At 32.2% G+C, this 27,526-nt stretch overlaps 6 protein-coding genes across 6 annotated transcripts; 4 read left to right on the top strand and 2 right to left on the bottom strand.

Annotated features, from left to right (window-relative positions):
* LOC105176297 (classical arabinogalactan protein 4-like) lies at window positions 1,332-1,781 on the top strand. Its single transcript, XM_020698658.1, has one exon. It carries the CDS (start codon window positions 1,332-1,334, stop codon window positions 1,779-1,781), a length of 450 nt encoding a protein of 149 aa, XP_020554317.1.
* Window positions 5,192-5,551, top strand: LOC110013066 (mucin-1-like). Its single transcript, XM_020698657.1, has one exon. It carries the CDS (start codon window positions 5,192-5,194, stop codon window positions 5,549-5,551), a length of 360 nt encoding a protein of 119 aa, XP_020554316.1.
* On the top strand, window positions 9,408-10,016 carry LOC105176334 (classical arabinogalactan protein 6-like). The gene has a single exon (XM_011099101.2). It carries the CDS (start codon window positions 9,476-9,478, stop codon window positions 9,821-9,823), a length of 348 nt encoding a protein of 115 aa, XP_011097403.1. The 5' UTR covers window positions 9,408-9,475; the 3' UTR covers window positions 9,824-10,016.
* On the bottom strand, window positions 11,644-14,257 carry LOC105176296 (pectate lyase). The gene is made up of 4 exons (XM_011099047.2): window positions 14,000-14,257; window positions 12,951-13,691; window positions 12,178-12,316; window positions 11,644-12,104 (listed from the first exon to the last, which is right to left on the bottom strand). The coding sequence occupies exons 1-4, from the start codon at window positions 14,116-14,118 to the stop codon at window positions 11,883-11,885; spliced, it is 1,221 nt and encodes a 406-aa protein (XP_011097349.1). The 5' UTR covers window positions 14,119-14,257; the 3' UTR covers window positions 11,644-11,882.
* On the top strand, window positions 16,687-20,061 carry LOC105176295 (zinc finger protein CONSTANS-LIKE 6). Its single transcript, XM_011099044.2, has 4 exons — window positions 16,687-17,055; window positions 17,187-17,541; window positions 19,501-19,737; window positions 19,859-20,061. The coding sequence occupies exons 1-4, from the start codon at window positions 16,730-16,732 to the stop codon at window positions 19,880-19,882; spliced, it is 942 nt and encodes a 313-aa protein (XP_011097346.1). The 5' UTR covers window positions 16,687-16,729; the 3' UTR covers window positions 19,883-20,061.
* On the bottom strand, window positions 21,262-22,302 carry LOC105176294 (BAG family molecular chaperone regulator 1-like). The gene is made up of 2 exons (XM_011099043.2): window positions 22,005-22,302; window positions 21,262-21,730 (listed from the first exon to the last, which is right to left on the bottom strand). Exons 1-2 carry the CDS (start codon window positions 22,237-22,239, stop codon window positions 21,510-21,512), a joined length of 456 nt encoding a protein of 151 aa, XP_011097345.1. The 5' UTR covers window positions 22,240-22,302; the 3' UTR covers window positions 21,262-21,509.

The following is a 27,526-nucleotide window of genomic DNA, read 5'->3' as shown; positions in this document are numbered from 1 at the left end:
AGAGAATGTATCACCCAATTATTATGTCAATCATTGATTACATAAGATTAATTTCACAATCAAACATTCAACTTTAAAATCTATTAGGATAGCCATAATAAATTCCTATTTTTCTATTGTAATTAACTTAATTCAAGTATTTAAATTAAAATTTATTATCTCACGACTGGCATGATAGCGTTCCATATCATTCAATAATAGCATTTATATTAGTAAAAACAGTTGAACCTAAATCAAACAATTGAGATAGTTGCAATCATCTATCCTAATTTTCTTGTTCTTACAAATAAATTATGTGGAGCACACAATAAATTTGCTTGCTATTCATACCATTCATTCATGATAAATACGGATCCCTGAACTCATGGATAACAATAAAATAATTAATTTCTAATCGAACTGTCAATTCTATCAAGAATAATAATTCCATAAGAAGTAAATCAAAATAAGAAATATTCAGCAAAATCAGATACAAACCAACATCTCAAAACATGACAATTGGGTTCAACATTACCCTTGAATCAGAAAAGAAAATTTGCTACACATCATGTGTGTAGAAAATCCTAATATGTACATATTAATCCTAATATGTGTATAGAAAATTAATGTGTAGCTATCACGCCTTATTGAGTCTAATTGCATCATTTTGCTTCTATTGTCATCAAAATTTGTCATAACAACTCCTACATTCAAAATATGAATAATTCAAAGATCTATGCAATAAAATTTTTCCAAAATATTCAAAATAAAATGTCTAATCACACTTTTTCTCTCTCTAGGATTAACCTTTTAAAGCGAAATATATCAAAAAATAACAATTTATTCGATTCAAATAGTATCACGCACAACTTATAAGTTATTTTACCAATAAAAGACTTTATTATGCTAAATACTCTAATATCTTATAAGATATTTTAACATCTTATTTTATCTAAACACTTTAAAAATTTATTCTGAAAATAAGATTGAATATCTTATAAATTCCTAAAATATTTTATAAGATGTAGTAGCTTATAAAATATTTTAAAAAAAAACTTAGGCAGCACCCTCTCACCCAAGAATAGTACGATATTGTCTCGAAGCATTTTTGTCCAATAAAACTGAGCGCAACAAACTCCGGAAAGTAATGAAGCTATGTTGTTTAGTGGTTGTGGTGGGATGTGAGTTAGAATTTTCGTGGCCGTTTGCACTATAAAACCCCACCCCGACATTCATTCTTCCTCATTCTTTGATTCTGCAGTATTTCTCTTGAAGCAACTTGAGAAGTACTGCAAATCCCCACAAGAATCAATAAACTAACACACCGACACAAACACAAATTAAGGAATAAAATGGCACGCCAAGTGGTTGCTCTAGCCCTCATCTTCATCGCCGCGGTGGTTTGTGCCCAATCACCAACTACCTCTCCTTCATCATCACCGGCGGCTGCTCCATCTGAGTCAAGTGCTGCCACCCCACAAGCATCCCCCGCGTCGTCTCCCACACAGGCTGCCGGCCCTCAGTCAGCTGCTTCTCCAGCCCTTGCCACCAGCCCTGAAGCGGCTGCATCATCGCCTGGCGCCGCCCCTGAAGCAGCATCGGAGGCACCTGCTGGCCCCCAGGAGGAGCCCTCATCTGCACCCGCTAGCACTGATGCCAGCGCCCCCGCCACTACACCTGCTCCCTCCGCCACCTCACCCAGCCCAAGCGAGACCGCCGCTGACGCACCGAACGGTGCCGCATCCTTGAAGTTCTCCGCTATCATCGGCGTCGGAGCTGTCGCCGGAGTCCTTTTCTTTTAAGAATTCATAGATCGTTCATTTGTTCTTGAATTTTTTCCCTATTCGCTTTCTTGTAATGATGAGTTGTTAGATACTCTCTTACGTGCTGGAAAACTACTGGAGACATTTCATTAGAGGTGACTTCTCTGAATCTTTCATTGTAATTCAGAATAGAATTACGCATAGAGAGTTTTGGGTATGAGATTCACTTCAATGGTTTGATCTACGATTTTTTCCCTTTCTTTTAAGCTAAAATTTTATGTGTATCTAAACTATACATTCAGTATGTTTTTATGTGATCTTTAAAGGAAGAATGCAATTTTAATCCTATAAGGAGTGTTGGTCCTACACGAATTGATTTTTGTAATTTAATTCTATAATTTTAAAAATTTGGTAATTTTCATTATTTTTCGGCAAATTTAACTGGAAAATTACATGTGATTTTGCACATGATCCAATTAAATGCATTTTTAGTCCTCTAATTTAGAGGGTATAGATATTTTTAGTCCTATACCTTAAGGGAGTTGGCATTTTTGGTCCTGCTTGAATTTATTTGTAGGATTAAATTTGCAATTAAATTGCAATTTCCATCTAAGTTGGTCGATAAAGGACTAAAATTATCAAAATATAAAATTATAGGACTAAATTACTAAAATCAATTTGTACAAAACTAAAAATACCACCCCTTAAATTATAAGACTAAAATTGCAATTATTTCATCTTTAAAAGATATCCTCACTATATTATGCCAATTATACCACGCACTACATTAGAGTCTTTGATTATGATTAAATAAGATTAATATAAAACTTTAGAATTTTGATTATAGTTAATTAATATTTTTCATGGCTTTAGTTATGTTAAAATATTTATCCTAATTTTTAGTTATAACCAATATTTTTAGCCTCATCTATTGAGACAATGGTTGATAACTGTTTTGCCAAATTGAATTTTTTATTCAAATCATATTATATTTTATATTTTATGTAATATAAATATATATATTCCCTCTATTTGATTTAAGGAAAGATTTTATAGAAGTAGCCATGGCTTGCATATGCAAAATGAAACAAAAGATGCAAATTGAAATAGAAAATTCAATGCCATGTTTCAGTCATATTTAATTATTATTTATTATAATTTTTTACTTTGATAAATTTTAATTAATTATGATAAACAAATCATATTTCTTGTTGTGGCATACATGTAGTTATAAGTGCACTGAAAAAAAAAAAAAAAGGAAAAAAAAAGTGCACTGATGTGTCAGCTTGCACTCACTAAAATGTTATTGGTTCGTTGCTGATATAATTATTCTAACGATATTTTTAAATGAATTTCTCAAATTTGGTAAACACTAAAAATTTAGACATTGGTCGATCCAAAAATTATGACGGGTGAATGTGCAAGTCTTTTGCACATATATATGGGGCGTCATTAATCAGTTGTCGATATTATGTGGGCATTGTAGGCTAACGCCTCGGCAACATTGAGGCATGTATGGAGGATTTTGTGGCAAACGATAGTCAGATGCACAGGATGTGCGCACATGGGAAGAGCTGGGCACCTATGTGCAGGACAATTGGTAGACAGTATGCGTGAGCAGCCGGTGCAGTGCATGCAGAACGCACTTGATGTGCGAGATTTCTCGACAGACAGACGGTAGATATTGGGCGCAAATGGACATAATGACTCGCATACATCACCAGCAGGTTCTAGCAGAGTGTCAGCAGGCCACACCTTGGTGATTGGCTAAGGTCTGAAGTAGAATGGTATTATAAATATCTCATTAGTCTAGATTGAAGTGATGTCAAGAACTTTACTGATGGTTTTATGAAATTTCCACTTTAAAGATAAAAAAAATACAAAAAATGTTAAGCTTTCTCCACTTTTTTATTCTTTTTATCATCAAAATACTTTATTCATTTTATGAAGAAAAATTGTAATTTTAGTCCTATAAATAAAGGGACGACACATTTAGTTCTGTATAAATTGATTTTCACAATTTAGTCATATAACTATATAATTTTTTGACAATTTTAGTCATTTTTCGGCCAATTTGACCGAAAATTGCAATTTACTTGCAATTTTAATCCTGTAAATAAATTCATGCAGAACCAAAATGCCAACTGCCCTAAGTTATAAGACTAAAAATGTCAATGCTTCTTAAATTATAGGACAAAAAAATTACAATTTAATTGAGTCATGTGCACATCATATTTAATTTTCTGACCAAATTGACCAAAAAAGAATGAAAACTATCAAATTTTTAAAGTTACAGGACTAAATTATAAAATAAATTCATACAGAACTAAAAATATCATCCCTTATAAATTATAGGATTAAAATTATATTTTTTTTTCCTTTTATGAAACATGCTTAACGTAATCGTAACATTCACATGATTCACTTTTTGATGGTGTATTACCAAAATCTATGGCGTTGATGATTTTGTTTAGTTGTAATCTAACATACAAGTTTAGAAATGCAAATCACTACGACATTAAATTAATATTATGAATATCGATATATTGTGTGTATATCGATATAATATAAATTTTGTAAACTTTTGCTTTTTATTCAATGAAAATATAAGATTTCTATTATAAATTTCTTGTGTTGAAAACAGTAAGAATATGGTCTTTATAACACGTGATTATTAAGAAACTACGTACCTCAACAAAATTTGATATAACTATGAGTAATCTATTATTGTTTGAAAAAATTACAAATACATTTCTCAAATGAAATATAATTAGGTTCCCTAGATGGGGTTCAATTGAACATTATTATTCTGCTCTTGCTTCTTTTTTTTATATAAAATTATTATAAAAAATATAAAAAATTGAGTGTAGGTAAATAAATGATCATAGGGCATTAATAATATTTTAAAAATATACATATTATGATTCTTAATCCAAAAAAAATGAAAAAATGTCTACCTTTACTAATTGGTATTAAAAAATTATTTAAAATATATCAAAAAAAATGATGGTAGACAACATAAAAAATTCATAGGGCATACCAGTCCATAAACACATCTTAGAAAATTTTAAAAATATATATAAATTATATTTTATAATTCAAAAAAGACCATTTTAATAGATTCATTATAAAAATTGAATGAAAATCTAACCAGGGCAATAAATGAACTTTTTGTTAAATTAACATTAAAATTAATAAACAATGACAATATATTTATATTTTAGTCTTTATGTTAGTTAATCATCACAAAGTTTGGACGTTGACCGTTAAAATAGGGCATGTTGTTCAAAGGTCAGCCTAGTATTCCCCGAATTTTATGTTGCTGTCTACACTATAAAACCACACCCCACCCTTCATTCTTCCTCATTCTTTCATTGTGCAGTATTTCTCTTGAACCAAATTGAGAACTACTGCATTCTTGACAAGAATCAACCAAATAAACTAATAAAATGGCACGACAAGTGGTTGCTCTAGCCCTCATCTTCATCGCCGCCTTCGCCGCGGTGGTTTCTGCCCAGTCACCAAGTGGCTCTCCTTCATCATCACCGGCGGCTGCTCCATCTAAGTCCAGTGCTGCCACCCCAGATGCATCACCCGCATCGTCCCCCACACAGGCCGCCGGCCCTGCTAGCGGTCCCGCCAGCGCTCAATCATCTGGCTCTCCCGCACCTGCCACCAGCCCTGAAAGCCCTCATCTGCACCCGCTAGCACTGATGCCAGCGCCCCCGCCACTACACCTGCTCCCTCCGCCACCTCACCCAGCCCAAGCGAGACCGCCGCTGACGCACCGAGCGGTGCCGCATCCTTGAAATTCTCCGCAACCGTCGGCGCCGCAGCTGCCGCCGGATTCTTTTTCTTTTAAGAATTCGTTAGGTCGTTCATTTGTTCTTAATTTTTTGTTCCTATTCGATTTTTTGTGACATGCAATGTTTGGTACTCTCTCAATTAAGTCACTAATTCGATAGGTTGGATTAAATTAGAAAAAATTGATTGACTTAAAATATATTTTATATATATATATATATATATATATTTGGACATTTCAATGCATTATATATAAAAATAGATTACGTAAATAAAATTTATAAAGTAGTACAATTTATAAATAAATAAAAATCTATAACAATTAACAATAAAAAATAAACAAACCTCTTAAAAGAAGTAAATTAAATCAAAGTTTCAACTAACAAGAATTAAAATTTAAAATCCCACAAATTCTTAAAATTGGAATGCTTTGTTGCTTCCCTTTTCTAATAATTAAATAGAGGTAGCAACTGATGCCTCTATATAACTTTTTTTTTAAAAAAAAAATATTAAACCCCAAAATGAGAAATGAGTATATTGAAGAACGGAAAAAAAACCCTTAGAAGTTAGTTCCTTTCCCACATTGGAAAAACATAATTAAAATTGAAGAAATGTAGGCTATAAATTAAGAAAAGTTTAAGTCAAGTTTATTGCCCTAAATTGAAAAAGTATAGGCAAGCTTAAACTACTTTAAGCTACAAATTAGTTAAATGTAAAAATTGTCTTTAAACTCAACTAGTGTATCATGAAATTTGAATATAAATAACTGGCCAAAAATAGATATTTAATTGATAGATTTGAGTTTTTTGACCATATACTATATGTTGCATATCTCATCAATTCCTAAGTCACGGGGCTAAATATTTTTTTAGTTCCACAAAATAAAGGCAAAATTTGTTTTGGTACTACAACTACGATAAGTGCTTTTTTTTATAAAACTTAAAATTACATTCCTTTAGTCCCAAAAAGTCATAACCCTTGTGGTTTTGGGACTAAAAAGGGGTGGTTTTGAATTTTATAGGACTAAAACTGTCATCTGTCATAGTTGTGGTACCAAAACAAATGATGCCCTTATTTTATGGGACTAAAAAAGTATTTTGCTCCTAATCCACATGGGACGGGGTATTACAATCACCCCTCCTTTAGAATGCGACTTACTTGTCGCTGCGAGACATAGCCCATGATTACTCAACAGGTGGTTTCCGCGCCTATAGCACATTGTCTTGCACGTTCAAGAGGTGGCTCCTATATGTGGATCATTTTGTCACGCATAGCACTAAGTTTTGGATTTTGCTTAGTCATCAGCTCTGATTTGTCATGCCTCGGGCTTCCTAGCCAGTTTGATGCAAGAATTGCCTTCAAACTCACTGAGTTCATCCTAAAAGTTGATTATGAACAACTCATAAAAAAGGGAGATCTAATTGATACACTTGAGTTCCTATTCACCAAAATTTATAAAAATTTATCTTATCAGTTCTATCCATGTGAGATGATGTATCACAAACAATAAAAATATAATACATATACAGATGTATATATTTATATCACAATTCTTATTAAAATATAATTTTTTTTACAACATACAATTGATTGAAATAAAATATATATATGCCTGAATTATGTGAGTTCTTCTCACGCTTTTTGTGCTTACTTGGGAGCCGACGTACTAGGACTCAATTGGTAAGGTACTTCCATCCTTTTGCTAGCTAGCTAGCGTGCTAGTTTTGTCCTTGCGCCCTGACAAGGAGGTCAGTCACTTATTCTTTGCCGATCTACCTCTATTTAGCTCCCTACAATACCTTGACGCTTTTCAAAGTTTCCACTTATGGGAACTCCGTAGTTTATTTATGATTTTCAAAGTTGTTTCAATCTCCCTCCTCTAGGCGAAACAAAGCAAATCTGACCTCGCTCCTATCCCTTGTATTTTGATCCTGGTTCGAGTTTGTATTGAGTTCTAATAGTTGCTTATAACTCTTTAAGCCTTTGAAAAGCTCCTAAAAGGCCTATTACAGAGAGAAACTTGCATTACACTTACATGCAACTGAGTGAAATAAAATATAGGGAATGTTGTGTGTGTGTGTATATATATATATATATATATATATATATATATATATATATGACTTGCATTAGATAAATACCTATGAAACTCTTGGAGAAGAGGGTGAAAAATGGAGGGACAGGAACGAAACTACATATCAACAAAGGAGTTTATCATAAGTGATCAGGGGTGTTCCTTCAAGTGAACCATTATCTCTCCGTTATCAAAATTGGTCATTCTCATATCTCAACTTAATGTTCCTACAGACGACGCCAATGATACTGATCAGTGTTCAATAGCACCATATAAGATCGAAGAACTTACTAATGATTTTATGATTCTTAGGAGATACTAACCTGCAAAATAACTCTAACCAATACTTAGATTAGTAACTCTCTTAATGTGAATTAAAGTTAGAACATTTATGAATTATGATATACGTGAAATCAATGTAGGTTTGGTGACAAATCGTGTGAATGATGGATGGAATGCAATAAAAATGTTAAGTTTTACAAAGTAATGACACAAATTAGCTGAAAATAAGTGAAAATTTGTGTGAAGAGTCAAAATGTTAAGTTATATCAACCTACACTATTTATAGGATCCGCCGAAAGAAACAGGGAGAGTGTTGAATAAATTTGGATAGAATTCTTTGGGAAGTCTAGTTTTGTGAGATATAATTGGTGGTCTTCGGCCTATTGGGACTTGTACATCCTGACCTTGTTGATACCTTAATTAAGGTTGGACTTTGAGGTCAACTGAGACAGGACATTTCTTCTGGACTCTAAAACAATGGATAAATTGAGTATTACATAATCAAAAAAAATCCAAAGTATTTGAAATAAAATAAAATTCTATATTGTGTTGAAGAATAGTCATTTTTAATAGTAAATAATTTATTTATTTTTTTGATGAACTACAAGTTGTTAAACCTAACAATTTAAAATTGATTACATTCTTTTAAAATAATCTATTAATGTGTCGAGAAAATTTCAACCACTCAAAAACATCTTGAAAGGCAATGGCCCGCTCCCACTTCAAATCCTTCTACACATCTGTTTAGAGATTTATAAAATTTCAATAACCCTTAATACGAGGCGTTTGTAATAATTTTTTAAGTCACAAAAATTATCTTAATTTGAACTTTGGATGGAATCTACCACTTAACGACAGTCTGCACCTTCTTTCAGTCCATCTGAATGTTTCCTTGGCTAATCGCGTGTCTAAGGAATGTCAAGACGTAATTTATATTTTTCCTTCTTCGCATAGAACTCATAATCCCACGACTTCTAAAATACGACCCGCAAATGTCACAAATACTCTTTTAACATATGTTGAAGTAGATCACAATGTCATCCAAGCAAACATCCTAAAAGTCATACAATACATCATTTCAAAAATTACAAAATGTAACAAGGGCATTTGTTAAGCCCAACGGCATTACAAGAAATTCAAACTTTGACTTATATTGATTTATAAATTTATGTCAAAAATTTTTGGTTAATACCATTTTTCATGTGTTTTGTGTCTATACATCCATTGTTATCGATTTTTTTTAATTAAAATAAAATTTGTATTGATGATTCATTGTGTTGAAAAAAGTTATTACATCGTCCTTACACGTGAGGTTATCAAGCAATGAGAGACTTTGTGTACAATGAGGAATTATGTTAGTTAATCATCACAAATTCTGGACGTTGACCGTTAAAATAGGGCATCCTGTTCAAAGGTGAGCCTAGTATTGCCCGAATTTGATGTTGCTGTCTACACTATAAAACTCCACCCCACCCTTCATTCTTCCTCATTCTTTCATTGTGCAGTATTTCTCTTGAACCAAATTGAGAACTACTGCAAATCTTGACAAGAATCAATCAAATAAAGGAATAAAATGGCACGACAAGTGGTTGCTCTAGCCCTCATCTTCATCGCCACCTTCGCCGTGGTGGTTTCTGCCCAGTCACCAAGTGGCTCTCCTTCATCATCACCGGCGGCTGCTCCATCTGAGTCCAGTGCTGCAACCCCAGAAGCATCCCCCGCCTCGTCTCCCACACAGGCCGCCGGCCCTGCTAGCGGTCCCGCCAGCGCTCAATCATCTGGTTCTCCCGCACCTGCTACCAGCCCTGAAGCAGCTGCCTCATCCCCTGGCGCCGGCCCTGAAGCAGCATCGGCTCCCGCCTCCTTGAAATTATCGGCGGTCGTCGGCGCCGCTGCTGCCGCCGGATTCTTTTTCTTTTAAGAATTCGTTAGATTGTTCATTTGTTCTTAATTTTTTTTTCCTATTCGCTTCTAATTCTTGTAACAATGTGTTGTTAAATACTCTCTTTCGTGTTAGAAAAATCTTAATGAAGGCATTTCATGATCAGAGGTGGATTCTCTCATTCTGATTTATACAATTACGAAGAGTGTTGGGTATGACATTCACTTCAACATTTTGATCTAGGATGTTTTGTCCCGGTCCTTCAAGCCTGAAATATTCATTTATATCTACACTATATATATAAAATCTTTAATATTTCTCGTCCAGTAATTACAGTTATTTGACACTTAGGATCTGTCAAATAATTATTCATCTTTTTTAATTTTGTGATTTTAAGATAAAATTGACTAGAATTTCAAAGTCGATCAAAAAAATAACACGTGCTAATTATGTGTCAATTAATAATTAGAAAAACACATTTTATTAGCTGATTTTTATTGAACTGATAGGCAGCTATGAGGTGGCTACTAATAAACATCACCTTTTTTTCTTTTTTCTTTTTTTTTTTGTACATTGGACACTTGCCACGTGGATATAATTCTGCCAATGAACTGTGTTTTTTCAATTTCACCGCCACATATACCATGCCACTCAATTTTTGATTAAATTTATTTTGAAATCGCATAATCAAAAATAGTAGAGGGCGATTTTACAATTCTAAATAATTATAGGACTAAAATATCAAAATAGTAGTATAATCGCGAAATTAAAAAAAAAAAATTGAAGAACAATTTTCGTGTTTTTGATTGTACGGGCTTCCATGCAAGCCTTCAATTTTCAGGGCATTAGATATAATTACGAGATCAAAATTATAATTCTTTTTATTTATCAATATTTTATAGAAAATTCTAACTCAAACCATATTTGGTTGATTCGAATCAATTATATAACAAAAACAATATACTTATTATATAATTGGTGTACAGTTAAAAAAAATAATCAATTATATGACAAGTATATTACATTTGTTCTATAATTAATTTGATTTTGATCGACGACATGAAAAATGCAGAAAAATTAGGACACGATATGGCACTGACGCAACTATATAATATATATATTTTTATTATATATATTCTTAATTTATCATAAAATTAACATATGCAATATGAACAATATCAAGATAGAATATAAAATAGGCATGTCCTATATTTATATTTTTAACCAAATGTGACTTCAAAAATATACATAATTAGTTTATTTTAAAATGTATGCAATAAAAAATATTTAATATTCAAATTAATTAAACCATGATGTCCATCTCTCAAATTTTTAGTAATTTCTTCTCAAAACATTTAGTTGAGATAAGCGTGTTACTTAACATTCTTTTTTTTAAAAAATAAAATAGTCCAATTTTTTTTGAAATTATAAAAAAAATTCAAAACGTGTCGGACAAGCGTGTCTTTTTTATCCTTTTAATTTTCAAACACGCGATCCGCATGTCCAATACATGTTGGTATCCGATATGTGTTCGACACTGCATTGAATAATTTTTTACAATATACGTGTATTATAGAGTTTGATGAATTGTAATTTGAATAGAAATTCTGGTATCCGATAATCAAGGTGAAGTTGACGTTAAGAATAGTGTCCCAAAATTATGCAAATTGTGCGTATCATGCCCGCTTGATGCTTTAACTTTAAATTCTGAGGAGAAATTGACAAAGATATACTCATAATTTCCACTTTCATGAAAGTCAATTTATACCGGTCCCCTTTTTGAGTTTGAACTATGTACCGCCCCACCTGAATTAATCAAAGAATCAACTACGCATAATTTTTATTAATTTCAAACGAAATAGTATTGCATCTCGGTTTTTTATTTTTTCGAAAAAATAATTCATATTCAGAACAATATTATTTGGCAACAAAAGATCCAAATTTAGATTTTGATAAGTCAAGTACACAAGGCTTAATATACTATATATTTCAGCAAACCGGCGGATTTAGCTAATGCCAAAATTCTGAGGGAAAAATGGTTTGGTAAATCATTGTATTTTGCATTAAGTAGTTGATTAAGTGGAGGTAGGAAGTGAAGCTAGCAACGGGCTCCCCTCTTGCAATTAAGTGCACCAGCAGCGGTGGTGATGGAGGCCACCAGAGAAGAGGGGCGGGCGCTTAGACTTGATGCCCTTGCGTATGTAGCCCCCGCCCCAGTCCCCGACTGCAGGAAATATGCGCCGTTCAACATCAGGTCCCCCTCCGACCTCCAGTTCCAGTGCCTCCACTCACTTTCCGGTGCGTCCTCGTGCTTCGTCACCTGGAAATATCAAACTGCATGTGTCAATATTGGGTCTGATATTTTCATATTTAATGAATGTAAGAGTAGGTACTTGTTTCCTGTCTCTGTCATTGGGTGCAAGAAACCTATTCCCTTGGCTGTAGATAGTTGGAGAAGCACTCCCACCAATTGCATACATTTCCCAGTGAGTATAATCGTTGTTCACCACATGAAAATACCCATGCCTGCACCTGTTCCACATTTCCCAGTGAAAATTAACAAAACCAAAAATAAATAGCTAGAATTTGGACACAACCAAATCGAAATATCTTTCGGAATGCGTTCAGGAATCTACAGCCAATAACTAATATAGTTGTTGAACAAATTAGACTGATCAAATTACTTTTTCACTGTAATCCTACTTCACTACAAACAATTTCTGTCTTTAGAATATAGAAGATAGCATGGCAGGGCAACCACAATGATATTACAGTAATTTTAATTTATGAAATCTACCTTTTACCAAAAAAAATAAATTAAATATTCTGATAACCATGCATATAATAAATAAATAAGTAGAGTAATAACATTTACACCTCCTGATTTAGCATTTTGCAACTAAAACAAATTCTACAATTTTAAAAAATATTTGCATATATATATATATACAGTAATCTCGTAAAAATCAAACGGTCAAGGAGGAAAATTCTAATGCAAATTAGTCGTAAGAGGTGTCGATATACATATATATATATAATTTCTCAAAATTGTAAAATTTTTCAGAATATATTCAAACTGTAGGATTTTTATATAATAATACCTAAATAAGGGTGGAAATTAAATGCATTAATTAATTAATTAAAGAGAAAAATAGGAAAAACATACCTAGGCATCCTTTGAACTAAGCCTTCTCCAAAATGATTAAAAGCAATAGTGACCTGCATGTTCTTGTCCTGCGTATACTCATCACTGTGCCCTAACAGCATCACCTTATCATGATGAGTGAAATAATTGTTCGAAATTGTAATTGCAGTAGACCCATGAATCGCATCTATCAACCCATCATTGCAATTCGACAGAGAACAATGATCCACCCAGATATCCCTACCGCCGAAGATCGAAATGCCGTCGCCGTCCGACACCTCCCACCACCCTTTGTGCTCCGGCGAGTCCCTGATGATCCCGTTCCCCGCTTTCACGCAGTCGTGTATGTGAATGCCATGGATAATTACATTAGTCACGTGGTGGATGGTGATGCACGCTCCGCCGGCGATGTGGACGCTGGCTCCGCGGCCGTCGATGGTCTTGTGTGAGTTCATGACGAGCTCTTGGTTGAGCCGAATGACCATGTCTCTCCTGAAGATTATCCACAGTGGCCCGTCTTGAATCACGGCGTGGCGGAGGGTGCCGGGCCGTGGGTTGACTGGGTCGTCATCGCCGGAGTCGGTGACGACGTAGATGCGACCGCCTTTCCCGCCCATGGCATTTTTGCCGAAACCGATGGCGCAGTCCGCCAAGCGCTGACGGTTCTGCTCCCAGTTGGGGTCGCACCGCCAGCAATCGTCGATAGGGTTGCCGGTTGCGCAGGAGAGGTAACCTAAGTTTCTTCGCGATGCATTGATGCTCCTGTTCATGTATTTTTTTAGAAAATTAAAAAAAAAAAAAAAAAAAGGAACCCATTACTTAATTTGAACCAAAAAAAAATATTTTTTGAATTTGTGAGAATAATTAAATAGATTCAATTGTATTTCCTGTCTTACAATTTGTTAAGTTTATAAATCGGTCCTTCACCTTTTTCTAATTTCATGATTTTAAAATAAAAATAGCCAAAAACATACATGTGTCGGTCAATAATTAAGAAAATACATACTATAGAACTAATAAAATACAAAAATGTATAATTAATTAAACATAGTGTGAAATGATGAACTTACTTATGTACATCTTGGACCACGATGTCTGGGTCTTGAAGGGAGGAGGATGAGGCGAGGATTGGAGTTCCAAGATTGAGCAAGAATAGTAATAGCACGAGTAGAAAGGGCGAAGAGATCATTTTTACTAGCTAATGATCTGGTAAGGATGTGGATTGGTTAGATGTAGGGAGTTAAGGTTATGGTAAGTAGGATTATAAAGGGAGAGAAGCGTGATAAATGGCGTGATTTAACTTGTGCTGATTAAACCCCCTAAGAGTTCACATTCACTCACCTTAATTCATGTGGTTTTTCAAACGTTAGGTTTCAGTTCATGGGATTCGCATCACTTATTAATCAGTTTTTAGTTAAGTTAGTTTTATCCAAACATATTTTTTTATATAGTATTGAAGTATAAAAGAATGTAAAGGGTAGTATTTTATGGTGATTGGTGCTGTATATGTCAAGAAATTGGAGGAAATAGCTGCATAGTCAACTGCACTAACTGCGGAAGCCCCTTTTGACTTTCAAGTGGGACTCATCATTAAAGAAAACAAGTTTGTGGTCATTTCTTTCTACTTTGTAGAATTATTGTCATCGCTAACAGTTGGAAAATTTTAGCCCTAACATCCAATGTAAAGTAATTATACGCTAAGTGTGATCCGAAACGAGATCCTCAGTCATTTTGAATGTTTTCAAAATATTATTTGAAATCTGAGAAAATAACAGATCGTTAGACATGTTGGAAGATTTTCATTTAAAACATTCCGTTGCTTAAATTAGTGTTGGGGGTTGAGATAGAAGAAAGCAATTTAAGTGTATTTAATCTGATAAGCAACTAAAACATGAAATTATTTGTGTTTTTCGTATCGTATGTTGTCCAATTTAAAGTAACTTAGTTAGAGTCAAAAAGTGAGGAAGGACAATTTTTGGACGGAGAAAATTTATGCAGGCCGTAAAATCCGACACCTTCGTCGGGAGTGGCCCATCTTAGAGTCCAGACAACACAATTCAATTTTATGAAATACACTAAATAACAAAAATTTAAATCATGTCATCAAATAGTTATCTTATGCTGACATCATACATATATAAAATAAAATCTCGTAATTATATAAAAAAATTTGCTTTCCCTTTTTCCCCCGTATTCTGAAGGGGTTGGAAGTAATTATAATGTATATGTACATTTATGACGACTAATATAAAAATAAAATATTGTCTTTTAATTGATTATCAATAATTGAACAGTGGTCTTGTGATCATCGACGGCCTGGTAATTTGCTTGGTAGGAGGAAAATTAAAATTAAAAAATAAAATAACAAGACAGAAATGCATATTAGCTTAGGGCATGAGTGGATTTAGAGGCATTAAAAGACAAGTAAAAACCATCACGTCTGTCCTGTTTTGACCCATAAAAAATGGGTTAAATACACTTTGATCCCTCAAGTATTTTTAAAGTTGTATTTACCTCTGAATTAATAAATATAATATTTACTCCATTTAAATGATCCATAAAGAAAAAGGGGCCCCTCCTAATGTATGAGAGCCTTTGCACTCTGTCCCCCTGTTGCAATTTGCATCTTCATCTACTAATGGGAGTTTGGGTCATCTTCATCTTGTCCAAAGATCTTCTTGATTTTGATCTGACAATATCAGTAGATTTAGGTCTCGTGCAACTAATGGCAATGGCGAAAGAAGAAGAAGACCTTTACTGGGTTTTGGAGAAGGAAGGTGGTGGTGCAGTGGCTAGCAATGGCAAATGAAGGTGGTGTGGCGGTGAACGTGGCCAACGATGGTGGATCAACAAGTTTTTTGGATTTTTTTTATATTTTAAAATTAGCACTAAATTATTTTCAAGCTGAAAAAAAAATATTCTTCATGAATATATAGATATTGATATAGGAAGAATTTAAAAAAGTAAAGTAATAAATTAATATATACATAATAAATATAACATCAGAGCTCATATATGCTTTCAAAGAGGAATTGACAATGTGCTTAATAAAATATTAACACTTTTATGAAAAAAATGAATAAATATGTTTTGTTATATCTTTCAAAAAAAATTAAATAATTAATAATTTAATTTTATTATCAAATTAATATAACTTCATGCATGAAATTTTGTGCATTTATGGCACCCATTCATTATTTAGCTTTTAGTCCATAACATATGAATTATTTAATTTATTAATTATATATTAGGTTGTTGTAATCAAAATGCATCTTTTTAATTGAAAAATTAAATGAATTTAAGAACAAAATATGAAGAAAAAGAAACACTCATGTACCATAAATGTCCAAAAATTTTGTTTGTAAGGGATAAGTGCAACACTTAGAGGTTGAATGTTAATTTAGAAATAGTTTGGGGGGGAAAGTGTATTTATCCCTAAACAAGAAATTATGAGTGCGGTAATATTACAAGTGATTGATTGTAATATAGGTGCGGAAGAACATCAGACCAAATAAGGACGCGCCGCATGGAATGAAAACCCCCCATGAAGAGTTGCACGGAAACATCCAATCCCAATCCGAATCCCCCTCCGCGAAATCCATAAAGCAGAAACCTATCTTCAACTCCATCCAATAGCATCGCCCCACGTGGCGGGAGATAGCTACGCCTCAGCTGATCATCTTCTTCGGACGGACATATGACAATGCAATGAAAAGAAAATACTCAACCCCCATCCCCACCTCAGAAAAGGTTGCCCTTTTCGCATTTTTGATCTCACTACTCTCCAAACGGCGCCCTCAATGAACAGGAAACGGCGGCCCAGACCTCGCAAATCCCCCAAGAAACCCAAGTTCCTCAGTCTCCGCCGTCAGTTTCCTGCCACTGAGACTAACGAGGTCAAACGCCTGAGTGAAAAGTGCCCCAACGCCGCTGATGATTACGACCCCCACTACGTCAACTTATTCCAATCGGAAAATCATGTAGAAGACAGAGAAAGCCACGATCACGAGAACGTCGCCTTTTTCTTCTCCGCCGCCGACGGCGGCCCCAATACCCTCACTGGCCTTCTCGACACATCCACTGTCGCAGACTCCAATTCCTCCCACACCGACAACAATAGTTCCAGGTAACGACGAGGTGAATTATATTGACCACCAAACAAACATTTTTAATAAATCGAGGGCTTTACTGATCCGAGATCAGAAGAAAAATTTCAAAGATAGAATAAGCTAATAGATTATTTTGCACTGGTTTCAGGCTCGAAGATCTGTCGCCGTCGTCAGCCTCTCTAACTTACGCCTACAGTGAGGATCGCGCTGCGCTCGTACGAATGGCGCTGAGGAATCGAGAACGGGACTCCGGCGAGGAGAAGTGGGTGAGTTACTCAGAGGTGGTTAAAAGGAAGGTGAAGGAGGAGGAAGTGAGCAGCTCCGCCGCGGCGGATCTACACCCGGCGGGGACGCAAGGGCTGTGGTTGAAGCTGGATTACGAGGAGATCATGAACGCGTGGTCTAACAAAGGCCCGCTTTATGTTGAAGCAGAGAGTTCACAGATCGTCCCCGACATGAATCACGATTTTCTTTCGCACGAGGAGGCTTTCAACAACATTTACGTAAGATCTTGGCTCTTTGTCTGCATCATACAATTGAAGTAGTCCTACTTTTTCTTTAACTTATTATAATATTAATAATGTGTTTGGCATGTCTTGATTAATTAATTAATTATTCTTAATCTCCCACGTGCTTATTGCCATTGTTTACAAAATTATATATACTAGAACTAACAATTTTAGTGTATTTTTTCAAGAGTGTTTGTTAATGCTTTGTAAAAAAAGCCATTTATGTACATTTAAAAGAGAATAATCAATTACGTAATAAATATAATCACACACTTAAATATCGAATACCGAATGGAATAGGGAAAATTCTAATGCAGTTAAGTTTTGTTAGAGTTGAACCAATTAAATTATATCTACCATATAATTTGTATAAAATTCAGATAGAATAATTAATCACATAATGTAGATCTGACGATAGGAAATTGAAGATGAATATTAAAGGTTGGCATCAAATTGGAGGCTTAAATATATTTTTTAATTTTATAATTTTGATACTTTGATATTTTTATTCTTTGGGATAATTACATTCTTTTTTCTTGAGGTTTGGTGTAATTACACATAAATTTTCTAGTACCCCTGAGATTTACTTATGTTTAACAAATAAGTCCCTAAGTTAGTCGAAATTTACTGATATATGTACCCCCAATTGATAACACTAGCTTATAATGGGTTAAACAAGTCTTTTTATAATCAAATTGCCCTCATACGTCTTCACGCGATAATGACTTGAGTAGGTATATTTTCACTGTTATAAAGATAATTTAGTCAGGAAAAAATTATTTTACCTACAATGTGTCAGTAATGAGTCAATTGAGGGTAACTATCAATTTTTATTAAGTATTTTTTGTTAATATCGGCAAATTTAGTGAATTTTAACTAACAGAATGACTTATTTATTAGATTAAATCAAACATCAGGGATGCTAGATGTAATTTTTCAAAACCACAGAGAATCTACATGTAATTACACCAAATTTCAGGGGAGGGGAGTGTAATTATTCTTTATTCTTTTCTTTTTAGGATTGCAAAAGAGTCTTGAAACTTTTTGACATTTCGCAATTTTGATCCTTTTAGTGCCATATTTTGAAAACGTCGTCGAAATAAATCATGTGCACCTCAGGTGGTTCATTTAAATTGGGGCTTTGGTTCTTATTGATTTATTTTTGCCAACATGGATGAAAAAAATTAAAAAAGAATGAAGTGGCACATGACTCGTTCCAATAATTTTTGCAAAATCAGGCATTGAAAGGACCAAGATTGCGAAGTATCAAAAAGTTACAGGATTCCCTAAAATGACAAAGGATAAAAATACCAAAATCATTAGGTGTACATGATTTATTTCGAAAACCTTTACAAAATCCGACACCAAAAAGACCAAATCGCCAAATATAAAAAAATTACAACATTAATTTGCGATCATAAAAAAGTAAAAGATAAAAATATCAAATTATCATAATTACCGGACCAAAAACATATTTAAGTCTTAAATTGGATGGTGGATTATTGGAGCCTTGGCCTTAGCCTTTTGCAGTGGTTACTCATATACGTTCAGTTTGGTTCCAGTATCATCTCTACCCAATTCAATATATTTCTATAACTCCAAGTGTGAAATCTTATGTATATAAATCAATATACTCAACCAGTAACCAATATAAATCAATCTTATGTAGTCATAAGGGTGATATTTGGAGGGAGGATTTTCAATTTTCTTTCTTTTCATTACAACTACGGTTTACACAAATAGCACACAACTATGTACGAAAGAGATTACGTATGTACTTGTCAAAAAATATGTAGTTATACGTTTATCATGTGATTAATATGTAATTATGTATTGAAAAGTGGGCAGTCTGAGTATGAGAAAGAATTTTGAACATGTATAAGAGGTTGTTTGTGCCTTTGACTACTTGTGCAATCTAGTGTCATTATGCGTGTATATTCGTTTCGGGTGCAGGGAGTGAGGTGGGGGGGATGTAATGCGTTGGGCTTGTGGGCAGTTCCAGAAATGGTGGGAGATGTCGGAAACTCCGAAATGAGAGTGAAAGATGGAGAGGAAATAAGGTCGACGACATTGAAGCAGAGAGAAGCGAGTGTGTTGAGGTACAAGGAGAAGCGGCAGAACAGACTCTTCTCCAGAAAAATACGTTATCAAGTCCGAAAGCTTAATGCTGATAAACGCCCTCGTCTCAAGGTACATACGCCTTTTTTCTCCACCATGGTCCAAAATTCGTATTAGATTGGACTAGTAACATTACATTTGTTATGTAATTGATCACTCTGCTCCGACTAAAAAATTATGTAAATTTTTGCAGGGTCGATTTGTGAAGAGAAGTTAATTTTTTAGTTATACTATATTGTGGCAGATGACGATTATTTCCTTTCGTTCTCTGCCCTCCTTCCTTTGTAAAGGCAGTGTAGAGTGTAGATAGTTATAAGAGGATTGTATTAGCTTCCAAGTATGGAAGAATTGTAGATCAACTGGAAATCAAAATTAATTGTATTAAAGCTTTATTTATTTTGTTGAGTTAATACGTTAATTGCACTACTCCTCACCTTATCTTTATAGGCCTTCAAATAACTACTTATCAACTTATCAGTTCAAAACCAACTTTATTGATAAACTATACATATGAACTTTTTTCTCACAAGATGCCAACTTCAATTCTTTAGTTTTAAAATTTTATTTCAAACGCTCTTAATTTTTACTGTCGTGTAACTTATATTTTTTATTTATAACTTATTTTCAATAAAAAAATAAAAACTATTACAAATAGCCATGTTTCCTTTTCTTACCAAATTTGATGTATGATCCAAAACTAGACTATCTAGTCAGCTACTAGATTGAGGCCCAATATTATGCAATATCTAAGTTTTATTTTATTGGCTCAACCTTTTATTTTATTTTATTTTATGTAATTTGTAAATGCTTTTAATTATATTATGGTATTTTTGACACTTGCAATAATCTTTTTTTATTCCAGAAAAAAAAATCATAAACAGTGTGGAATCTGGTCCCAAACTGTAGGAAAAGGAAAGGGAGGAGTGATCACCAACAAGGGAATATAACTGAGGCCCCATCTGTTTCTTGCCAAGAGGCATCCTGGCCATCCATCACTTTCTCAACTAGTAGAATCAACCACTGAAATTAAATTTCACTCAGATTATTTTACTCCACTTTACAACCACAACTAATACAAACTTTTTATTTTTATTTCTCATTCACCTTTACATTCTTTTATCTAACATTTTACATGCACATGTAAATAAACTATTGTTGGAAATATGTTTTTTAAATTTTTTAAATTGCCAAATTATTTGTAACACTTTATTTTAATTTAATTTAATATTTATTTAAAGTTTATTGCTCGACTATTGAAATGGTTTAATTGTGATTTTTTTAGGATTAATAATTTGGTTGTTGCATTTTATATATTTATGTGATATTATTAATAATTGAGTTTATTATAATATTATGAATTTTAATCAGGTCATAATGGTCGAAAGTTCTTTATGCTCATTTTTTATTATTACTTTAGTAAAGCTCAAATTTAATTTTTAAAATTTAATAATAATTCAAATAACGATACTTGAATTTTTGCATAAATCGGAAAATAAAAAAGAAAGAAAGAAAATTATAAAGAGAAATGAAGATCATTAATTTTCACACATAAACATACCCTAATAAACTAATCCAAAATGAGTCGGACATGCATCACCACCTTACATTTCACTATATATATATATGCCCGACCCGACAAGGGTGTCTTACAAAAAACAAAGTCCCCCCACCTTAAGCCAAGTAGATGATGATGATGATGATGATCGATCAGACACTTTAATTAATCATCATCACCACCACCACTTAATATATATATATATATATGATATAGTACTAATTAATAAAAGCTTAATTATATATATGTTGTTAGATTGGTTAGGGTTTAGTTAATTAGTGTTGATTAATTACACACTAATAGTACGATAAGGGGATCCGGGTATTCGGGCCAACCCGAGTAGCTTCCTCTCTTTGATTGCCGGATCCTCCAACATTAGCACTTTGTCTTTGTCTCTTACACCCACCATGTGTAAGTGCTCATCGTCTTCCCTTTCTTTGCCTTTGAACAGTATTCTTTGCTCTTCTGCCTCCAGATTTGTTAATACTGATAATACCATCTTTAATTCTCCTATAAAACATTCACAAAATTAAATTACAACAAAATCAATATAAAAACTCAAATCTTGATCCTAATTCATTCATATTTATTATAATATTTCTCATTATTTTCAATTATCGCTAATATTTTGACCTTATTTACAAAAACAACTATCAATTATATTTAGCAATTACAATTAATTAGCATTTTCACAATTTCTTATTTTTATTTATGGTAATTAATTATTATAAAAATTTATATTTTTTTCTTGGGAATACGGCCTGAAAAAAATGAGAAGGGTTACCGAATGTTGAGGTTGGCCGGACAGAAATATGGTGGCTCTGCGACACAGTTGACACTCTAATTGTGATCATTACTTCATCGGCGTTGTCGTTGATTTCTCTTTTCTGGACAAGCATGCCGCCGGGCCTCAGCTCCCATTTGATGTCACCGCCTCCGCCGTGGGCTGCGGCGGCACCACCACCACTACCACCTAGCTTAGATCTTGAGAACCTCTTTGCCGCCCTCAACTTTATCATCTTTCTCTCTCTGTAATTGAATAAGTTAGTGAGAAGGGAAGAGAGAGAAGCAGGATGGGGCAATTATATAGAGGGAAGGAGGGAGGGAGTGTGTGGACAAAATTCGTCAACATTAAAATTCAAGCCGCCTTAGCTTAATTTGCAATTCGTATGAGATGTTATTTTATTTCTCTAGTAAATTAGTTTTATTTAATTAGAACCGATTGTTGTAGTACGTAATTTTCACGTGCATAAATAAATAATTTTTTATAATATTATCATTCTTTTAAAAAATTTATAAAAAATAATAATAATTTATTAAATAATACAAACTTTTAAAAAATTAAATAAATTAATTATTTTATCATTCTATATAAAATTATAGTAATTTGGAGAAGGGGGTGAGGTGGTGAGGAAGAATGGGAATTTCTTCTCCTGATTTTGTGGGGGCCTAAGGCACATGGGGCGGGGTGACTTGATTATGACTACGATCACATCATATATAGTCTGTTCATAATTTTATGAGTAAAAATAAATATCGTAATAAATATTAATTAATAATAATTTTAAAATCATTATTTATTATTGGTTAGTAGGAAAAGTCAAAATATTAGTAATATAATTATAAATTACGACAAATGTTTGGACAAGTTATAATTATAAGTAAAATTGTGCTGAATATTAATTAATAATAATTAAAATAATAAATTTTTATATCAATTTTATATAATTGTGGAGTTGGTAGTGTGGAGTATTATACTTGTAACTAGAATATACCTTATTAATTAGGTAGTTGTTAGAGAATACCTTATTTTAGGTATTTGTTTTGGACGGTTGGCTAATGGTAAACGGTATCTAACCATGTGCGCGCATTCAGTTCCTTCTAACACTTATCCTCATTTTAGCTACAAATATTTATATAATTAATTGTCGTGACATGTTATTTATATATATAATAAATAATATTTTATATTTTAAAAATAAATATACAATATTCATAAATTGGGCCTTTAAAAAATGTTTTTAGAATCACAAAAATTTGATAAAATTCTGTCAAAATTAATACTTTGATTTTTTTTATAAAAGTATAAATGAAGTTGTATGTATATGTTTGTCTTAATTAAATAAAATTAGTGGAATAATGAAATAGATTTAGAAGGTGCCCCCATTTTAAATTAATTTATATTCACCCAATGTCAGCTTTTTCCGATACCAACAAAATGGATAAGTTTGTTTTCGTTGGTGGGAGACCAATTAAGTGCCTCTAAGTATGGTATGTTGTTTAGGTTTATTTTTTTATTTATTCATTGTGCTTTAAAGTGACTTACAGCTGCTTTGCAAAACCCTTTTTCTTTTTCTTTTTCTTTTTTTTTTGGGAAATTAAGTGATATACAATTTGTAAAGAAAGTTGAAATTTTTAACATAATTAAAAATCCAAAGTATTTATAAAAGATATGACAAAACATTAATAATTAAGAAACTGTATAGCATGTGATGTGTTTTCATTTTTAGTTTTTAAAAATTATATTAATTTAATACTACAATTCAGTACAAAACACGATCTTTTTAAAAATTTATTTAATATTGACATTTCATAAAAAAGTCTATGTAAAATTACTAAAAGCACAAAGAAAGGGAATTGGGAAGGGTTTTGATTGAGGAAGGGAGAGGGGCATTGGTGAAGGGACTAATGATTTTTCAGTTAGTTAATAATGTAAGAAGTAAGAAGGCATTTGATGGGGTTAGAGTAAAGTCAAAGAAGCCATAATCGGGTGTCCCATGAAAGGATTTGCTGTGTCCTGTCGCCCTCAAACCTCTGCGCCCCTCTTTACAATACAAAACATAACATGTCGTCCCAATTCTTTTTTCTTAACTACCTTTATTTTTTTTACGTGTATATAATAAATAATTTATAAATATTATTAATACAATACAATACAAAAATTAATATTACAGTATCAATGTAGTATTTTTCGAAAATATGAAATTGGGCATAGCTAATGGTCGAATCACAATAAAATCTATGAGAAGCATTAAAATTATTAATCAAAAGTGCCTCCATTGATACGATTATTGGTGTATATGAGGACAAAGGAAAATATTTGCGAATCCATGCAGCCTTTCAAGAAGCACATGATTGCATATGTGAAACATACTCTACAAGTTATGTTTGCTAATTATTTAAGTATTAATTATATATATATTTATATTACTATTCGGTATTTGATATATATATATATATAAGTTTAATGCCTAAAATGTATATAACGTCCCTATATTTTAAAATGTCTGCTAAAAACCTCATTTGTTTTAAGAACAGTTTAAAACTCTCTTGTGTTTTCTTAAACTTAGCTCAATTGTCCCTATTCGTTAAATCTGACTAACTGCGTTAATTTTTTTTACAAAATAATTGTTATACCTTCCTTAATACATATTATTTTTTATTTTAATGATTGTTGGATTTATATTGATTATATCACAGCCGTTGGATCTAAAATTTATAAAAAAATTAAGGGTTCAAATTTTATTGATAAAAAATATTATTTAAAAAAAATTAACACCAGCCCCCCACCCTCACCTCGTTGCCGACCCCTCCCTCCCCAATCGCCTCACCCACGTCCCCTCGCCTCCACTCTTTTTGACATTGCCCAGATCAAGAAAGCAAATCTGGGCAACACGGGGTCGCCCAAATCAAGAAAGAGGGCGAGGACAATTGTGTGGGGGTGGCAGTGGTCGCCGTCGCCCAGTTTTTTTTTTCTTTTAATTTTTTAATTAATTTTAATTATATTAATTAAATATATTTTAGTTAATTAAAGTAAATTTTATTTAATTATAATAATAAAATATATATTTTTAGTTAATTAAAATTTAGATCATTATAATAATTATTGTACTTAAATATTTATTTTAATTAATAAAAAATAATTTTGGATTTAACAATTATAGTTTTTAAATTTCAATTTTAGAAATTACAAAATTATTTAAATTTAAATATAAAGTAATTTAATATTTAATACTAATTAAATTAAATATAATATAATATAATATTTCAATTTAAATTATTTAAATTAAAAAATATATATATAATTTTTTATATTTTTAAGTAAATATATTTTATTTTTTCGATAGATGAAAATACAAAAAAATCACTCAAAATAAGTAAAAAAAACGTATATGTGAAATATATAAATACCATAAGGGCATTTTAGTAAAAAATATCCAAAAAAAAGGGTCAAAATAGTTTTTAAAAAAAAATCCTGAATGCACACAAAGCATAGAGGGATTTTTAGCCTATTTAAAAAACACAAAGGAATTTTTAACTTTTTTAATAAAATACAGGGGGTAAAATACATTTTAGCCCAAATTTAATTTTGTTTTTCAGCACTATGTCTTTTTATAATAAAATTGTGATATTTAAGCTGAACAGCAAAAATCAAATGCACACAATAACATTTGGCATCATTTTTAAGAAATTAAGATGCTATATTCCCTTTCCATGTCCCTCTTACACCATCCTATATTGAATACAGATGAGAAATTTGAATTTGAGAACACAATTGTAATATTTTGAACAAAGGTGAAGGATAATTTGTATAATAACATTCAAATACGATACATAAGTAGTAGCTGAATAAAAGAAAACATATTATAATTGCATGTTTGAGGGCTGCAACATAGAGGCTAATTAAAGGAGGGCCAAGCACGAGATGGATCCTTTCACGCTTTCCACAAGATTTGCATTTTGTTGGCATGCAATTCTAGAGATTTTGTGCCAGAGATCCTATACACAAAATCACATATTTTAATTTTACCTAAGTTTGGAAGACAAAATAATGTCAAGAATCATTGAGAATTAGCTCCAATTTAAAAATTTTAAGTGTGGATCTAATTATCATGTGATATTAAATTGAATTCAAATGAACAGCTCAAACTCGTTCTTCTATGTAAGAAGTTGTTCCAAAATTTTTGGTGTATCCCATACGGTCTTTAAGTTGGGATATATGAGTTAAAATGTATAATTGTACATTGATAAAATATATATTATTTTGATCATTTTGTACACTAAGTATATAGATAATTAATAAATATATTTTAAAATTTAAAATTATTTAAATATTATACATAAAGTATCAAATATAATAAGTACAAAACAGTTGTTTTCATATACAAATGGGTTCTTTGAAATATTTTTTTTTTTTTTGTCTTTTCATGCACACACTTAAGGTTGGAACACGAGATTTTTCATAAAAAAATCTTGTGTCAGAACATTGAGGAGAATGTTAATGAGGGGTGAGAAGGGAAGAGGAGATTATTACATGTATGTATTATACTCTTCTCACAGCAAAAGTTGGTCTAGTAGTTGGGCTAAATCAACATAAACGGAAGTTAGAAAAGCCCACTTAAGCAGCCATATACGGAAACCCACTTAAACAGATCCAAACTTACCGGCAACATCACTAACTCGGAAACACATATGATTTGATAATAAATTGGCACATATATATAAATAAGATATGATTTGATAATAAATTTACAAATATAGATAAATGAGATATGATTTGACGATGAATAATGACTTTTATTTTTCAAAACGCAAAATTATATATACAACACTTATATAAATATATATATATATATATAAGAGACATGATTTCATAATGAACAGTAATTTTTATAAAACACAATATCAAACATACAACACTTATTTTAAATTTAATATTGTTTGTATTTCCAACTCCAGTTTTTTGTTTTTTGAAACAATAATTAAAGTAAAAATATATTTATTCATACCTATTCTCATTGAGAATATATTAATATAACATCACAATCCAATATAAAATACAATGTCATCAACTAATCTATATATATTCTCGTTTCGTATGAAAATCTAAATAAAATTTAAAATACACATTTTCCACCAAAAATTGAAAATGAAAACACAACCATACAGATTGCGTTTGGATTGAAATTTTTAAAACTCTCCGATAAACTCATGGAGGCTAATTTAGCAACAACAGGTAAAACAGAATATGTAGAACTCGAATGGACTAGGCATGACTCATTCAAATGGTTATATTTCTGTGCATATATGTCCAAATTTCAATCCATTTTTTTTTGTTAGTTGCTAACTCATAAAATTTTCAAATGGTATATCTTATGCTACGACTATTTTCAATTTTTTTGCTCCCAAGCATAACTATAAATAAAGGGCACCATGCAACTATATCATTGTATTCACATTATTTTAAATTTCTCGATTATTTATTTGTAGATCAATTATGTGCTAATTCCTACTTTGCAAGTTAGT

Source organism: Sesamum indicum, linkage group LG13 (genome assembly GCF_000512975.1).
Source record: "Sesamum indicum cultivar Zhongzhi No. 13 linkage group LG13, S_indicum_v1.0, whole genome shotgun sequence".
In the NCBI taxonomy this organism is placed as follows: Eukaryota; Viridiplantae; Streptophyta; class Magnoliopsida; order Lamiales; family Pedaliaceae; genus Sesamum; species Sesamum indicum.
The sequence above is the reverse complement of the archived record's forward strand: the minus strand, read 5'-3'. Positions and strand labels throughout refer to the sequence as shown.